General features: G+C 39.5%; 1 protein-coding gene across 1 annotated transcript in view; it reads right to left on the bottom strand.

Annotated features, from left to right (window-relative positions):
- The window catches only part of CRYBG1 (crystallin beta-gamma domain containing 1), an 89122-nt gene that overhangs the window by 45114 nt on the left and 26829 nt on the right, over positions 1 to 17179 (bottom strand). Inside the window, 1 exon segment of the mRNA XM_033143529.1 lies at positions 14752 to 14890. Coding sequence (XP_032999420.1) covers positions 14752 to 14890 — 139 coding nt within the window.

Below are 17179 nucleotides of genomic sequence, written 5' to 3'. Positions count from 1 at the left end.
TTAAAGACTATAAATTTGTTTTGAAAATTAAGGAGGAGATCCTTCTGAAGGATTGGGGAACAAACATGGTTTATTAACTGGGTACCCGTCAATGAATTCTGCCCCCAGCTCATCTCTTGACAGTGCTAATTGCCTTCACTTATGAATGACAAGTGAACTCGATGTCAGCCAGGGCCATTTACAAGCCTTAGGGCCACAGCAAAAAAAAAAGGCACGGAATATTTGCCGTTGTTCCTGATACGTGATGAAATATAGTTTGGAGAATCTGTCAGCTGCAGGGCAGGGCAGATTAATGTCATGAAAACAGACTTTTTTAAAACGACACAATCCAATCAAATTTAAACACTGATTTAAGTTAAAAATGCTTAGCTTTTTAGACAGATTGTGTTATGTCACTTTCACATTCCTCAGCTTTGTTACTAACATAATAATGTATAACAAACAGCTATTAAAACATTAAGTAACAAAACTTTCTGTGTTTCTGTTTTAGTCTGCACAGTGAAAGCAACAGAGTCCTAAAAGACTATGGGTGGTATTCTAAGTGTTAATCAGAATAGATCCACTGAAAAGTACATGACTAAGTTAGGTCCATTAATTTCAATAGCTCTACTCTGAGTAGTTCTATTCAGGGCAGGGGAAGAGTGGATGCCTCTGGCTAATATCAACCCTGACCTTTGTGTATTAATGTTTTATAGATACAGTATATGCATCACAAACTTCTAGTATGGGTATGAGAAATAAAGCTTTCTATAAGTCCAGAGTCGTCTTCTGCAGAAAAGATTACCTGTTGTACCTCTGCAAGATGTGCTGATCTGATCTTTATTTTTCTCTTTCCAGTCAGGCTCTGTTGAGAGTGGGGGTGGATTTTGTGATGCTTTTGCATTGCATGTAATCAAATCATTTTATCATTCCTGATATAGACAAAGGAATTACTCACATGACTTGCCATGCAGTTTGTCCTTGCATAACATTTTTTTTTAATGAATGAAGTGGGGAGTCAGAGCAGAACCTTGGTGTGGGATGAGGAGGCCTCTACCACAGTCACAGTTGTAATTGCCCATGCCTGCTATTCACTATGGGAGCTTTTCTCAGAATGTAAATGGTGAAGTAGGGATTCTGATCCAAATCATAGCAGGGGCTAAGGGTTATCTTTATGAATCATTGTTCCAAATTTGGAAAATATCCAGATGAGTGATTCATTCAGAACCACAGGGCAACATGGTTATTTGCCTTCAGATAAGCCTAACTTTTACACAGTATGAGAAAGTAAATACTGTATTTCTAAACTAAGGGTTCCACCTTGCTTACTGTGCTCATCAATCCCACTGTGATTCTGCCCTTTCTAAACCTTGTATCCCCAGATGTTGTTGGGCTACAACTCCCATCATCCCTAGCTAGTGGGACCAGTGCTCAGGGATGATGGGAGCTATAGTCCAACAACATCTGGGGACCAAAGGTTGAGAAGGGCTGCCCTAAAGCTTCCCTTTCCCAACCCATGCAATGACTAGAGCTCACTGCCCCTTCCAAACCCCATTTCTGAAGCCATTTCTCTCTTCTATCCTTCAGCCCTTCTTTACGTCCATTTTCACCTGCACCCGATGTCTATGGCTCCTCCTCCTCCTTTGGTGCAATCCCACTTGCACAACCCCCATGGTAACCTGCATCTTTCTCCTCCCACACTGCAACTTCTAAGCACCATTTTCACCTACTGTCCAATTATGCAGCCACCACCTAAGCCTATACTCTAAACCCTTTCATGCCCCTGCTTTAATCTTCAACCTCATTCCCATGCCTCCTATTATTCTTTTGCAATCCCATTTGCACCCTAATTATGATTGTTGCTCCTTTTTTCTACCTCCTTCCTATTTTTTCAACTTCCTTGCATGCAGACAACCCCACATTTCCATTCCACTGCGCCTCTCCTATTCTGCAATCCCCTTTGCACATGCGCCCTATATTGATAGTGTTACTGTATCATTCAAATGATACAGTAAGAGCTTGTACTCAAAACAATAGCAAATGTTTGAGTAAAGTGGAGTGCCTCTGAAGTTAAAAAAGTGGTTTTAAACAATAACAGATTTGAGTAAAGCAAGGATGGAGTGACAAAGTTGTTGTTTTTGTAAGACAAAGAAACCAGTTTTAATAAGGAGAAATGGTAGAAGCTAACAACAGAGCTACAGTGGAATGAACTGATGTATAATGTTCTTGGGCTCCACTTCAGTTGGGTTTTTCTACAATCTCCCTCATTGTTTGTGCAATACAATGTGTTTTTCTCCCCTCAATTAATGCTTTCTCACCCACCATAAGTTCTGAAAACCAGGGGTCCCTTGAGGGCACGAGTATGGGTATGTATGTGTTGGCTTGTTTTTTTTAAAGGTGCCAGTACAGAGCTAAACAGAATGTTTCCAATATTTCAGATTTGCTCAAAAAGCAGTCAAAAATTTGTGTGTATTGCTGCAAGCAGGGCAATTTTTTAAATATAGCTATTTTATGCAATAGCCTTTATCTGCAAAAAGAATGGTTTAAAAATAAAATCCAAAATTACCACAAACATGCCTTCAACAACAACAATTGGTGGGCAGGCAACATTCTTTGCTTAGGGCTGATGGAAACAAAATTAAAGTAGGGGGTGTGATAATAGATGGCACCCAGTTAAACCTCACACCATGCATGAAAATAAGAAAGAAAAGGCCCATATGGTTCAGTAACGGAAACTTTATGTTGGATTTTCTTCTCTTATCATATTACTGTATCTGCTGACTGGCAAAATCAAATCTAGTTGAGGAAAACCCACCTCACCAAAAAGCAAGAGATAAATCTCCATTAAACTCTGGTGTGCACAAGTCCTTTACAACTGCTCCAACAGAGAGGTGAATGGCTTTGTGACTGACACAAGTGCTGGCCAATCAGTGCTGCACATACAGTTGCAGTTGCTTCATTGATGACACAAGGACCAGCCAATCAGTACTGTGAACACTCAGTTTCCCTCTAAACCAGAAAAACAGGATTTTCCTTAGCTAAATACAGGTGAAATGAAAGTATGTGTTTCTGAAATGCATTGAGTTCACTTCCAAAGCAAGTTCAGTGCTCAAGCTGCCTTCTGTATACCTTGACTGGCAGATCTTAGGGTTCTAATGAAAAATGAAATGGCTCTAACAAGCCTAAGGTCCGCTCATCCCAGATATACAGAGTTTAATAATAATGAGGAACTGCATTAAAAATGCAGAAAAGATGCTAACTTGGTTTCTAGAGCACAACTGTTGCCCACAGTTCTAGAAATTGCTTTATGGAATCATCTGTTGTAAAGAAGCTTACCAGTCATTATCACTTATTTTGACTAAAGGAGTGTCACAATCTTCTTCACTATGTGCAATAATTCATTATCAGCTATATGTTCAGGCTTGAAAATAAGGTAGCTACTTACCTGGTTACTTGTGATGAATAATAATAGCCTCCCAAGAGCAAGGAAGCAAATAATTACGTAAGTGGGTTATTGTGTTTTCTTTTAGGATATAAATGGGAGGCAAGCTAATTTTTGTGTGTGAACTAGTACATTTTTGTACTTGTTTTCAAGGATACGCTGAATACAGAACATAAACGAGGCAACCAGAGTACCTGAAGAACCTGAGTGCTCAGCAAATTCTTTGAGTATGCTTCTATATGTTTCTTGGTCAGAAAGGGAGGATAGAGGGGATCAATATTTGAGGTCAACAGAATTCTCTCTTCCCCTGGTGTGTGTATGTGTTGGCGAGGCAAACGAGATAAAACAGGATCCCCAACAGGCTCTGTTTTGCCTTTTGGGGATCCTTTTGTCTGCACTATGACAAATAAGTTGGATTGGGTCAAAGTCATATTTTTGCTTGTATTTGCATTGTAAACATGTTAACATAAGTATATTCTAATGCAGTGTTTTTCAACCTTTTTTGGGCAAAGGCACACTTGTTTCATGAAAAAAATCACGAGGCACACCACCATTAGAAAATGTTAAAAAATTTAACTCTGTGCCTATATTGACTATATATAAAGTAATTCTCTTGAATTTTTCAATTTTTCCCACGGCACACCAGGCAACATCTCGCGGCACACTAGTGTGCCGCGGAACAGTGGTTGAAAAACACTGTTCTAATGAAGAGAAACATAAATAAGTTTGATTTTTCTTCCCTAACATAGCCAACAAAGAGAGTTTATTCACTTCATCTCTCTCTCTCTTTCTCAAGACAGAGCTTAATTGGGGAAGAAGAGAGAAATCACAGAAACAAAAATGATTGGTCTTTATTTCAAAAAACAACAACAAAAAAACCCAACTATGTTCCATAATGCACCATGGTATTCAAACTTTTTAAACAGCTATACTGATCTAGTTTGTGTTTGCAGACTCACCTAAACATTTCTCAGGTTTTACTTATAAAACACTTCCCCACAAAATCTCAGCTAAGAAAGCAAAATCTTGCATATGACCATTTCTTAGGCTTCTTTTAAAAATATGGCTGTGTTTTGATTTTGCTTTAAACATGTACCTTGGTGTTAAGACTGGCTTTAGCAAGGAATCAGGAGGAGGGACAACACTGAGCTCCAGAATGAAATTAGATGAGAATGCCAGTACTACTTGTTATTTCCTTCAGAAATCATAGCTTAACCACCATAAAACTGAACATATTCCTACATTTAGCCACAGTTCAAAGCTACAGTTCTCATAATTTATCAGAAAAAGCAAAATAATTTAGGCACATTGTTTCATCAATAAAAAATATTCTAAATGACTAACCCTCCTCTATCAGAAGAAAGACAAATTTTGCTCAATGTGACTTATTTCCAAGATGAAGCCCAAGTTTATTTGTTGTGCCATCCAGACAATGGAAAGAGGAAGTTATGAAAGTGAAATGAAATTCTTCATGTTTATTCAAGTGATTAGAAAACACTACAGAACACAGTACAGTAAGCAAGGTTGGGAAGATATGCCTGATTTCCATCTTCTATACACAAAACAGCAAAACATGTTCCCCAAAGCAAATTCTTCATTCTACTTCTGTTGTAGTTTTATAAAACAGAACCAATGACAATTCCCCCCCCCCCAAAAAAAATGTTACACAGGATAGGCTTTATGGCTAAACTCAGAAAAAGATAATATCAAGTCCAGAAACAATATAGACATTAAAAGTATTACCGGTAGTTGTCTTACCATTGTGATGTTAGTTCAGTTTTGCTTTTTTCAGAACAGCAAGCAGAGAAGGATTTGTAAGTTGCAGTCATGTGTGCATTAATGCAATACACATCTATTAACCCTGATCCTCCCACTGCTTAGCTGCCTTTTTGAATTCCTTCCAAGAGAATCTCATAAAGAAAAAACTGCCCAAGCTGACTGATATGTTCCATTCAGTACACAGACGCAGTTAGCATCCACTTAAGAACATGAGTCACAGATTGAGACACCTGAAAAATAATGATTAAGGAAACAGGTATTTTTCTAAAAGCAACTCCCCAAAAGATAGAAACTTATTACAGAGAATTAGAGAGGGAGACTTCAATACATACCCTAAGTCCTTAATTATCACAGCAGGTATTGCAAGCACTTTTAAAATATGTAAACAAATATTTCACATAAATTAGTTCTCATTAGCATTCCAGGTGTACAATTAAAAGTAGGGTTGATGGACAGGGGGGTGCAAGTAGTCACATTTCCTACTGCCTTGTTTCAGTAGAATGTTTGTATACTGATACAAGTTATTTAGCTGCTTCACTATATATATATATATATATATATATATATATATATATATATATATATATATATATATATATATATATATATAATACATTTGAAACCACAGCAAGTCTGCTCACCTCTCTTGGTACAGCAGCACTGCTGGAAGGAAGAAGCTTCACTGGGGCCCCAATGGTGGAATTCAAATGGCAGTGCTCTCCTGATAGGCGGAGGGGGCATAAGCCCCCACCACCTATCAGGAGCCGAATCTTAGCCTGCACCCTGCTTTGACGAATGGGGATGCAAACTGGGAGGTGGGATGTGCCAGGGGGCAGAGCCAATGGAGCCAATGGTGGGATTCCCTTGGATCCGCCCCTTGCCCATTTAAGCAGCCCGCACCTGGGGCACAGCCTGTTTGTTCCTGCGTTGGATGTTTATATATGATACAAGTTATTTAGCTGCTTCACATAAATGTACATAAAATACCAATACATTTGAAACCACAGCAAGATATAGTTAATTGAAATGAGAGTTTAGAAGACAATTTTCTCCCAACCACACTACACTACACTCTCATAGGTACAAACAATATTTTAAAACTATACTGTGAGAATATTGATATTAACACAATGCTGTATTGAAGTATTGCACACATTTTAACTGCATAGTCCACTAAAGAGAATAGCGATACAGATGGTTTGTGTATAAAGGCATGAAATCCCAGCAGTTGTAATATCAGAAAAACTGAAAGAAAACCTTTTTTGCTGAACAATCTTGACTAAAATCCCCTGTTTTCAAGACAGATTTTTTTTGGGGGGGGGATTTTTTAGTAAAATGCCTCGCCTTATTCTGGATTCAAATCAAGACATATGTTATTGGAAATGCAGTCAATGTTACTGACTGCACTTTCTGCATTCCTATAGGTTTTGCAATTTTGCAATTATCTTGATACAATCTCTTCTCATAATTAAAAAAGAAGGCTGTGGTTGTAATTCAGAATTGGGGTTGAACAATGTAATAGTTCTGTTACTGAGTTTTAAAAACCACTTTCCAGTCAATTAAAAATTATAAAACATATGAAGTTGTCAACCTAGCTCATGCAAGCCAAACTGTATTTCCCCATTAAAAACCATGAATGGTCTAAATGTTAATAAGACGAAGAAAATTTGCACAATGTTTCAAAAAAAATTATTATAGTATATATATGACAAGTACTGTAAGATGGTCAAATTTAACACAGACATGGTGAAAAATAACCAAGTCTAATGATTATCTACTGTTCCTTACCATACTGTCTGCTTGTTTTCTTTCCCTTTCAAATGCATCCAAAATTTGTGTCGTTTGTCTTTCCCTATTTTTGTGAAAATCACTGGATTTGCATTAAATGGTTAGGTTTTCAAAGTTCTCAATGTTTTAAATAGAAAGGTAACATCTTGCTGGTCATGTTCAGTACTTGGTTTGTATTGCCCTTGAGCAAATGCATGCTTCTCCAAGATGAGTAAGTGCAAGTACATTAGCTCTTCTCTTAACTGAAGGGTTTTTGACCCCTGAATTGTCTACTGCCATTGACAGAAGTTCTCCAAGGTATTAGGGAAGAGGTCTTTCCAGACTTCAACTATTAGTATTTTATACCAAGCTGAGCTGAACATTGTAAATCAAATCTCTCCAAAATGAAACCTAAGTTCCTTTAGAGGACAACAATAGGGCCTTATAAAGAAATATGTTGGCAATCTGAATTAACTCGGCACACTGCTTATTAAGAAAGCTTTTTCTGGAGTCCAATTTAACAAGACTGCAATGATATATTTATTGATGATGGAATTAAAATTTCACTTATCTAAATATTCTCTATTTTAGAAGTCGCAGCTCCAAAGTAATGAAAAATACTTTCAGACACTTTAATGTAAAACTAAATGCTTTTCACAGAATAATTGACACAAAAAGCTGACTTATTTTAAAAGTATTATTTTTGAGGTACATTATCTTCTGATGTTATTTTTTAATGCCTATACTGAAATGGCAAACATTGCTGGAGTTTAGAATATGTGAACAATAAAATTATTAATGCTCAAGCATTGTTAGTATTAAAAATCTTATCTCAGTGTATGGATAAAAATACTCCACTTGTCACATGGTTAAATTTACTCTGAAAGCAGAGTTTTAGCCACCTCTAAGTCCCCCACCTCCCACTTTTGAGTACAGTATAGCTGGGACCCTGACATTCACAGAAACAGAAGTAGAGACTATTTTTGCATTGCCCCACCCCACTACAGTCCTGTCACCCTGAAAAATTACTCTGGGTGTGCCCTCCAGTACAGGTGATGTGGCAATTACAGGGGCAATCAGGGATCTATTCTCTCCCTATACCAGAAGGGGCCTCTGCTAAATTAAAGATGGAAGGATAAGTGGGGTGTAAATATAAGAAACATCAACAAGCAGGGTGGATAAAATTCAACGTTTTTTATTTAAAAAATCAGATTTTTAAAATTTAAATCAGATTTTTTTCTTATTTAAATTGGATTTTTAAAATAAAATGCTTTTGGAGGAAAAATCTTACTAAAGATAGTTTTCTATTTAAGTTACATTACAGTCCAAAGGCTATTCATCAGGAAATAAGGATGTGTTTTAAGTTTTTCATGTGTGCTAAAACTCAGTCTGGTTTTTTTTAATTGTTTAACCACATCACTTAACAAACATGGATACAAATGCTATGGATACAAATGCTATGTTGTTATTATTTCAGTTAAATAAATTGTTTAAATTGTTATTAAGGGATTTATTATTTTTCTCCTTCCAATAAAGTACAGCAGAAAAGTTGTCCAAATATAAACAGTTAATTTATTAAACCTCACAATAATTTCATAATTATCTGTCTATGTATTTCTAATAGTATAACCAAATCAGTAATTTTTGATATAACTGTAAAAACTACTCTGAAAATTATTATTCCAAAAATGAAACCTTCCTCTGGTTGTAAATATTAAGATGATACCAGCAAGAATGAGTTTCTGTTTAAAAAAAATGATTTAAATCAAGTCTTACTGACTAGTGAATTAAATTGTGATTTAAATCATGATTTAAATGAAATCCACCCTGTCAACAGCAGAATCATATTAATTGGTTTTGCTTGTCTCCTTTCACAGTGAAGCAAAACAAAAAACAACCCACCCACCCCCCGAGAATGCAGACTTCCAGGTCTTGATGCAAAGCCATTGTTTTTGGGGGCGTAATCTGGCTTGCCGGCCCGGTTTAATCCGGCCCCCGTGGTAGTTTATTTCCTGGGGTGAAATCCTAAAAAACCTCAACAACTCCAACCCAAAAAAGGTCAACAACTCCAACCCACGGCCCTTCACTTCATCCAAACTGGCCCTCTTTGAAATAAGTTTGGACACCACTGTTTTAAAGCATCCTGTGTTTTTCAAAGAACCATCTGCAATGCTGGATGGTGTGAGTACCGTATTTTTTGCTCCATAAGACGCACTTTTTTCCTCCTAAAAAGTAAGGGGAAATATCTGTGCGTCTTATGGAGCGAATGGTGGTCCCTGGAGCTGAATTGCCCAGGGGCCAAAAGTGGATCATGCTTTTTATTTTACAAAGAGAAAAGGGAGTGTTGAAAGGACCCGCTCAGCAGCTGATCAGCAAGAGATCGGGAGAGAGATAAGAGTCCCGGCTCACTTTCAGCCCCACCCTCCATTGTTGAATATGCTGCAGAGGGAGGTTGTTTGTTTCCCCAGCGACATGTGACTGGTTGATTAGATTATCTGTCTGGAAACTGTAGAAAAGGCTCCCTTTCCTTCAGAAGCTGCAGAAATGTGAGTTGAACCCCATAAAAATGGGGCTTTTCCTCTTTGCTTTTCCCCCTTTGCAAAAGGAGCTTTGCAAAAAAAAAGCTGCAAAAATTTTAGCTGATCCTAAAAAACAGGGTTTTTCCCTTTGCAAAAAAACTGCAAAACTTTTAGCTGATCCTCAAAAAACCAGGTCTTTTCCCTTTGCAAAAAAGCTGCAAAACTTTTAGCTGATCCACAAAAAAACAGGGCTTTTAGAAGAGGAAAACCAGATTTTTTTTTCTTGTTTCCTCCTCTAAAAACGAGGTGCGCCCTATGGTCCGGCGCGCCCTATGGAGCGAAAAATATGGTAGTTAAGATTGTATAAGAGCAGGGGTCAGCAACCTTTTTTAGCCATGGGCTGGTCCACCATCCCTCAGACCATGTGGTGGGCCGGACTATTTTTTTTGGGGGGGGGAAATGAATGAATTTATATGTCCCACAAATAACCCAGAAATGCATTTTAAATAAAAACACACATTCTACTCATGTAAAAAAATGCTGATTCCTGGACCATCCGCGGGCCGGATTTACAAGGCGATTGGGCCGCATCCGGCCCCCGGACCTTAGGTTGCCTACCCCTGTATAAGAGGAAAGAAGTGTCAAAACAAAACAAAAAATAAAAAAATTCCTTCCAGTAGCACCTTAGAGACCAACTAAGTTTGTTCTTGGTATGAGCTTTCGTGTGCATGTTTGTAACAGATTAGATTGTATTAAGGATAAGAATGAACCACCTACTTTTTCTTAGTTACATATATTGTGAAAAGTTATTTTCCCTAAGAATTCTATTTATAATTTACTATAAGCATAACATTTCCAAAGAGGCCCCAACATCAGCTAGTTGCCTCCCTTTCCCATAACATGTTTTCAGTTCAATCATCAAAATGCACTATCCAAACAGGTCTTGCAACATTCAGAACACTTGCAATATCACAATAAAAAGGAGCTAATTGCTAAAGAAGTCAGGGAGCAATTTTTCACAAAGTCAAAGGGTTTCAAATATATTGTACTTGACTGCTAAATATAGAAGCCATTAACAAAATTCATTAAAATTAAGCTCATCAGCAAAATGAGATCCAATGATAGCATGCACATAAAGAAGCTCTGGAAGCTATTTCTAGAGAAGTAGTTGTGTTAGTCCATAGCAGCAAAAACAACAAAGAGTACTGTGGAACCTTAAAGACTAAGTGCTCATCTACACTGTTGTTTAACCCATATTTTAACTGTATTGTATCTGAGAGCTTTTCTTATTAGGGCTGTCTTTAGCATATGCACCAGGGAAAGGCAAGCACCAGGCGACCTCTGTGCACACCCTGGGCGAAAACCGTGTTGCGCGCGGGATGGAGCTGCAGAAAAGTCATGTGGAGCACAGCTTTGCGCACCAGGCTCTGCAGCCCGGACCAGACCAGACCAGGGCCGCGTGGTGGGGCTCCTTATGTTTATTCTTCCTCTCTGGCTGCCTGTTTGGAGCAGCGGGTTGAGGTTGGTCATGCTGGGGGTGGTGCAGGGCCTTCTCCTCCGGTGCACCCAGTGCACATGGACGGTGGCGGCAGCACCTTAGTATCTGACTGGCTGTGCCAGGTGGGTGGGGCGTTGCAAAGCTGGAGCGAGGTGACTCGCTGCCAGGCCCCGTGGCTGAGCGCTGGGGAAGGTGCTGGGGGAGGGAGTGGCCCTGCACTGCCTTCTCCGCCAGATCCAGCCATCACAAATTCAGAGCAATGCCGGAGTCCAGCAGCACAGCCACCAGGGTGCAGTCAGCGGCAGCCTGGCACCCCCCAGAATTTGGAACCCGGATGCCCCACACCCCTTGCACCCCCGGATAAAGACGGCACTGTTTCTTATAGTTTCCCAGCTGCGCCTTGCAAAAATCTGATCTTGCCTGCTGAATAAGATGTTATCAGATATTTTTCTTAACTGAGCTTCAATTCAGAGGGGAAGATCACATTTTCACAAAGCACAGAAAGGTAGAGATACCTGAGCAGGTGAGTTGGCATTGAAATAGTTTAAGCAGTCCTCCCCAAGCACCATTTTTCAAATAAAAATAAGCATACCCAGTAGCTAAAATGTAGATATTTTAAAATTATTCTTTCTCCTGCTCTCTACCACTTCTATATCCACAAGAGGCCCCTTTCAGACTGAAAAGCAGACAGTGTTATTTGTGAAAACACCATAAATTTAACTTTGGATTTTTATCACTTCATTCCCAAGCATGGATTGAAAAAATATTATCTTCACATACCTCCTATAGAAGGTCCTAAAGTGCAAATAAAGTTTCAAGAAAAAGTTTCATCGCCACAGTGACTAGTGAGGGAGTGGACACACACTTGTTTTTAGCTCCAATTAAAAGAGGCAGTCCAGTTTTGCAAAACAGTAATTTTGTTACCAAGTAAATAAAACAAAAGACATGACAGTGTTGTAGCTATAGCAATTCTTCACTGTATATATTCGGCATCTCCCCCAAAACCAGGCCAAAAATACTTTGATTTTTTTTAATGGTACTGGGAGGAATTAATAGAGATCTTCAACAACACTGACAGAATGTTGGCAAACTGGTTAACATTTTGATGTATTTAAGCAAGATAATAGGGGATTTTTGAAGATTGCACAATTCTCTAATTAGTGCTTTCCTCAAATCAGCCCCCTTTGGTAGCAGTGAAAAAAATAGCTTTCATAAAGGAGAGCATTAAAGTAGGCCATTAAAGTAGGCCTGAGACCATTATTATAGGCATGGCCAGTGTATATTTCCTACAGTAAATGACAATTGAGGCTGTTTTGGGATATGTATAAGCCATCCTTCAGTATATGCTGCTGTTCGCCCGCTGCAGCCTTAAAACGCGGCGTGGCGCGATCGCCGGTCAAAAGGGGTGCCGGCCGATCGCGCCCGCCATCTTGGGTGGACTGCGCATGTCCACCCAAGATGGCGGGCGCGATCGGTCGGCACTCCTTCCGTGCGGTGCGGCAACCTTTAAGGCTGCAGCGCGTGAACAGCAGCACAGACGCTGTGCTGCTCTTCGCGCGTTGCAGCCTTTTAAAAGTTGCCGCGCTCGATCGCAGGGGTGGGGCCTGCCCCCAGAGTGTCACCCTCTCCAGGGCGGTACCCGGGGCAGCCCACCCCCTGCCCCCTAGCTTCGCCCCTATTTATGATAATACAAAGGTTCCCAAACTCCCTCTGTCCCCCACAGACCTTATGAAAACTGCTGGGGGTGTCTTAATAATAATAATAATAATAATAATAATAATAATTGGTAGTAATAATAATTTTAGCATCCCACAGCAATTGTAATGCACTGTGCTAGATAATGCATGATTATAAATGATTTTTAGTTGTTCTTTTATTTCTTATATATTGTATTATGATTGGAAATCCATAGAAGTCAAATTGTAAGTGTTCATCACAGACGTGCTGTGGAGCACTTGAATGAAGCCCATTCACAGTTTGGGAACCCCTGAGATAATACATTACAGAGGAATTAGTCTGATATCAAAGGCTGGGAAACTACTGTTGAATCACTCTGAATCACAAATAGAGCCTTAGTGGTGAATTAGGCAGACTTTCACAAGAAGAGAAAAAACAATTAATTGATTCACTGAGTAATGAGAATGCCAGATGATGCTCAAGATAAGCAGTGGCCTATTATGGCAACCCATGGATTGATTTTGCAAAAGCATTTACTGTACTAAGCAGACTGGATTTTGCTGTCCTTGCCTGATAAGATGCCAAATGAAATTAAAACTGTATGTCATCACCAAATCCAGGTGTGGGAGGATTGTTTGTCAGTTGAGGCAAGTGTCTCACCAGGAAGCTCATTGGCTTAGCTTACGTTTATTACTGCAGTGGACAGATGATAATCCCTTATGGACAAAGGGGAACTCCTATTATCATGATCTTGTAATATAGTCAGTATGGCCAGATGTGTAGCGCTGGGAAAGAGAAACATGACCTCTGGGGACAGAAGTCACAATTCTTAGCACTCAAGCAAGAATGGGAACATACTGTACTGACTGTGGATGTCATCATGGGCATATTAAACAGAGGAGAAACTGAAGCTGCAGTGTGAGCAAGAATCGGGCAAAATTAAGTATAATATCAGCTATATTTAAATGAAGTACAATTTTGAAGTAAAAGGCAAAAGTTCAATTGATATAAAATTCTATGCTTCCTTGCCTAGCTGCAATATTTGCAAATTTTCAAACACAACTTTTAAAAGCACTGCATAACTTTTTATTTTAAAGGGTGATCTCCAATGTTAGATATGCTCAATCAGGTTTTTCAGTGGGTCTGCTCCAAGTATGACCTTGCTGCCTATCATCTAAAGTTTCTAATATAGTGTAATGCCACTGTAATTTTATTTATGAAGTTATGTTTATATTGTTGCTTGCTGCCTTGAGAAAAGCAACCTATAAATATTTAAAATAAACATAAACAAAATTCATGAAGCTATCCTTTCATATCATTTTATTTTACATTCTTGTCTTTCAGCAGAAAAGCAAACTGGCCAGTTCTCTTCAGCTTATAGCCTATGATTTACTACTGTTTATGAGAAAATTAGGCTATTCACCAAGCCAGACGCCTTTCAAGTAAGTTATGACAAGTAAGGCGTTGCACAACCTTGTCTATAAGGTAATCACTTAAGCATAGTTCTCACACTACAACAGAAGTAATAAGCACCCTCCCTCTATGCTAAGTTGCTGGCATAATACAATACTTATATAAATAAGGTGAATAACTTAAGTAGAGAAATTAAATGAATTTGTACAGTACATTCAAACCTCCTGCTAAGCCAAAGAACACCAGTTTAAACCAATTTAGTTCACTGGCTTCAGTGGGTCGAAACTGGAATAAGCATTGATATAGAATATTGATAATATTCCAGTTTCCTCATGTCAGCCTATCAAAAGCATTTACTTGTGGAGAAAATTGGGAAGACAAGGAATGTATTTGTTTTAAAAATTCCCATTGATCCCATCTATGGATAAATGCACGTGTAGCTCAATGTCATTAAACTATTATATAATTTATCTTTGTACTGTACTTTGTACATATTTCATGGACCCAAATGGAAAAAAGAAATCTGGCTTCTTTGTTTCTCATCAAATTTCCCCCAGTAATTTTATATTTCTGTTATACCTCAGGTAAGAAATTTCTATGTATGGTATTATTTTTCAAAATTAACTTTAAAAAAAGTAAAAACAATGTCACACCTCATACTTTTAGCTCCTCCTTACCTTTTTAAATGATGCTGGCAATGTAGATGTAGTTACTGAATCCATTGGAATTCCATAAGCAAACTGTGTCTCCTGTGAGGGTAGTAGAGGCAGCTGATTGGCCTGAGCAGCAAATTGTGTATCTGGCATGTCAAAATATCTGAAAAACACAAAATATTTTTGCCATTTAATGAAATTGACCAGAAACATTATATTAGGATGTTAAATTGAAGCTGTATTAGAGATCTTAACGTGACAAATATTGTCTGTCTGCAACCAAAAACGACATAAAAACAGCTTTGTATCTAACTTTTAAATTAATAATGCTTGGATCTGGTTTATGAGTCTTTCATCCTGACTTCTTGATGCCAAAAAGGCATCAAGAAAGGTCTCACATTTCTCTTTATTCTTAAATTACGGCTGTTTTGTTGAAGGTGAAATATGGCCAGTTTTGAAAGGCATTTTTCATTTTTGCATAAATTTAGTTTAGGCCTTGAATATTTATAGCTTTTGCTATTTGGGACATAGCAAAAAATATAAAGTGCTACAGCAGTGCAGGGGTGGTGCCAATTGCTTCTCTTCCTTTGAATAACCATGCAATTTTCCCCTCAGGAGCACCTGCATCTCTGATTATGATGTCATAAAAACACAGTAGAAAGTTTTCAAAGATTATGAAACATAATACAGAAGAACAGCTCTCAATTGTCAATACATGCTGCCGTAGCAATAGGAGAGAAACATTATTATTATTATCTTTCATTCCTTCTTACATAGGACTCTTACATGCTCAGTTTTTATATGTACTTGCATTACAAAAGGTGTTTTTAATCAGACATTATCTTTATATAAATGAAAACAGACTAACAGTTCCAGAGGCGTAGGAAGCCCCTTGGGTGCCCGGGGCGGCGTTGCCGCACAGAGGCACCCCCCTGGGGGCGGGGCGTCCTGACGCATGCATCGTGATGTCACAATGCATGCATCAGGGCAGACTGTCCATTTCGCCAGCGCTGCTGCTCCAGTGGCGACCTGCCAAGTGAGCGCCGGCTCCTGGGGCTTCCCCGTCCGTGCTGCTTTAAGTCCCAGGAGCGCCGGCTCCTGGGGCTTCCACGAGCCGGTGCTTGCTCGGGTCGCTCGGTCACTGCTGGAGCAGCAGACCAGCTGAGATGGACTACGCATGCCCGGATTACTGGGCATGCGCAGTCCATACCGCCGCCGCTGCTGCTCCAGCGGCAACCCGATGAGCGAGCGCCAACTCCTGGGGCTTCCCTGTCCATGCTGCTTTAAAGCAGCACGGATGGGGCAGCCCCATAGCAGCGCCAGCGGGCGGACCCCGGACGGGCCGCAGGGTGGAGCGGCTTCGCTCCGCAGCTTGCTCAGGGACCGCCGGCAGGGTAGGCTGGCCCAAGTGTCACCCCCCCTCGTCTGGAACCCGGGGCAGACTGCCCACCCGCGACGCCAATGAACAGTTCAATCCTATTACCAGTTCAATCCTACACATCTTTTCAGAGGTAAGTCTCATTGAGTTCAGTGGTATTCCACAAAGGCATGTAATTGCAGCCTAAATGTTGTAGCCTCAGATAAAGCCTTTTGTCCTGTTTCCCAGGAACAGCAGGCATCACAGGGTGGAGACCTGGGCACCAGTTTTATTTGGAGCTGGCTTAGGCTGCCTTGATTTGAGGCAGCAAAGGAGTCATCTTATTCTTGGTTGGCCTTGGTATTGCTATGGGTGTAATATTCCTGGAGATGCTCTCACTTGAGTGCCCTCTGGTGGAATGCCTGGTTTCCTACTTGTCTTCAGAAGTGAAGTACCGGTAGCTGTTTCTCCAACCCAGTTTAGAAGCTCCTGGCAGGCTTGTGTACATGGATTATTGGGAGCTGTCTCTGGCTCATGCAAAACTCTGTCTGGATGCCTTTCTTTAATCAACTCCAAGTTGTGCAGAATTGGCTAACACCTCCCTCCATTTTATCTGTGATTTACGGTATATCTGTTGTTTTAATTATACTGTTCTATGTTACTGCTTTTATGCTTTTAGCCATCTTACCTTTATTGATTATTTATAAGCTGTTTTGAGGATTTTTGTAATTAAATACTAAGAAAAACAAACTTTTTAGTCATATTTAATTGATTGAGAAGCTAATTAATTAATTGCTGACCAACCCAGATTAATATCTGATACTGGGTAACAAAAGTGTTTGGCTTGACACTTGGTACATGGGTTTCTTGACTGAGACATAGAAACATAGAAAAATGCAGAGCAACTTTTGACAGCAGAGCAGCACACTAGAAAGACTAACAAAAGATGTAAGGCAAAACTGATACACAGTGATTTGAACTTAACAACGCAGTATAGTAAGGAGATATGAAGACAGATTTAGAACTATAGCAAAGTCAAGGTGTGGGACATCCCTTTGTCTAAAAACTGTACCTCTCTAGGAAACCCTGGGGTCA

The sequence above is a fragment of the Lacerta agilis genome, chromosome 3 (assembly GCF_009819535.1).
Source record: "Lacerta agilis isolate rLacAgi1 chromosome 3, rLacAgi1.pri, whole genome shotgun sequence".
In the NCBI taxonomy this organism is placed as follows: Eukaryota; Metazoa; Chordata; class Lepidosauria; order Squamata; family Lacertidae; genus Lacerta; species Lacerta agilis.
This window is presented reverse-complemented; position numbering and strand designations above follow the sequence as displayed.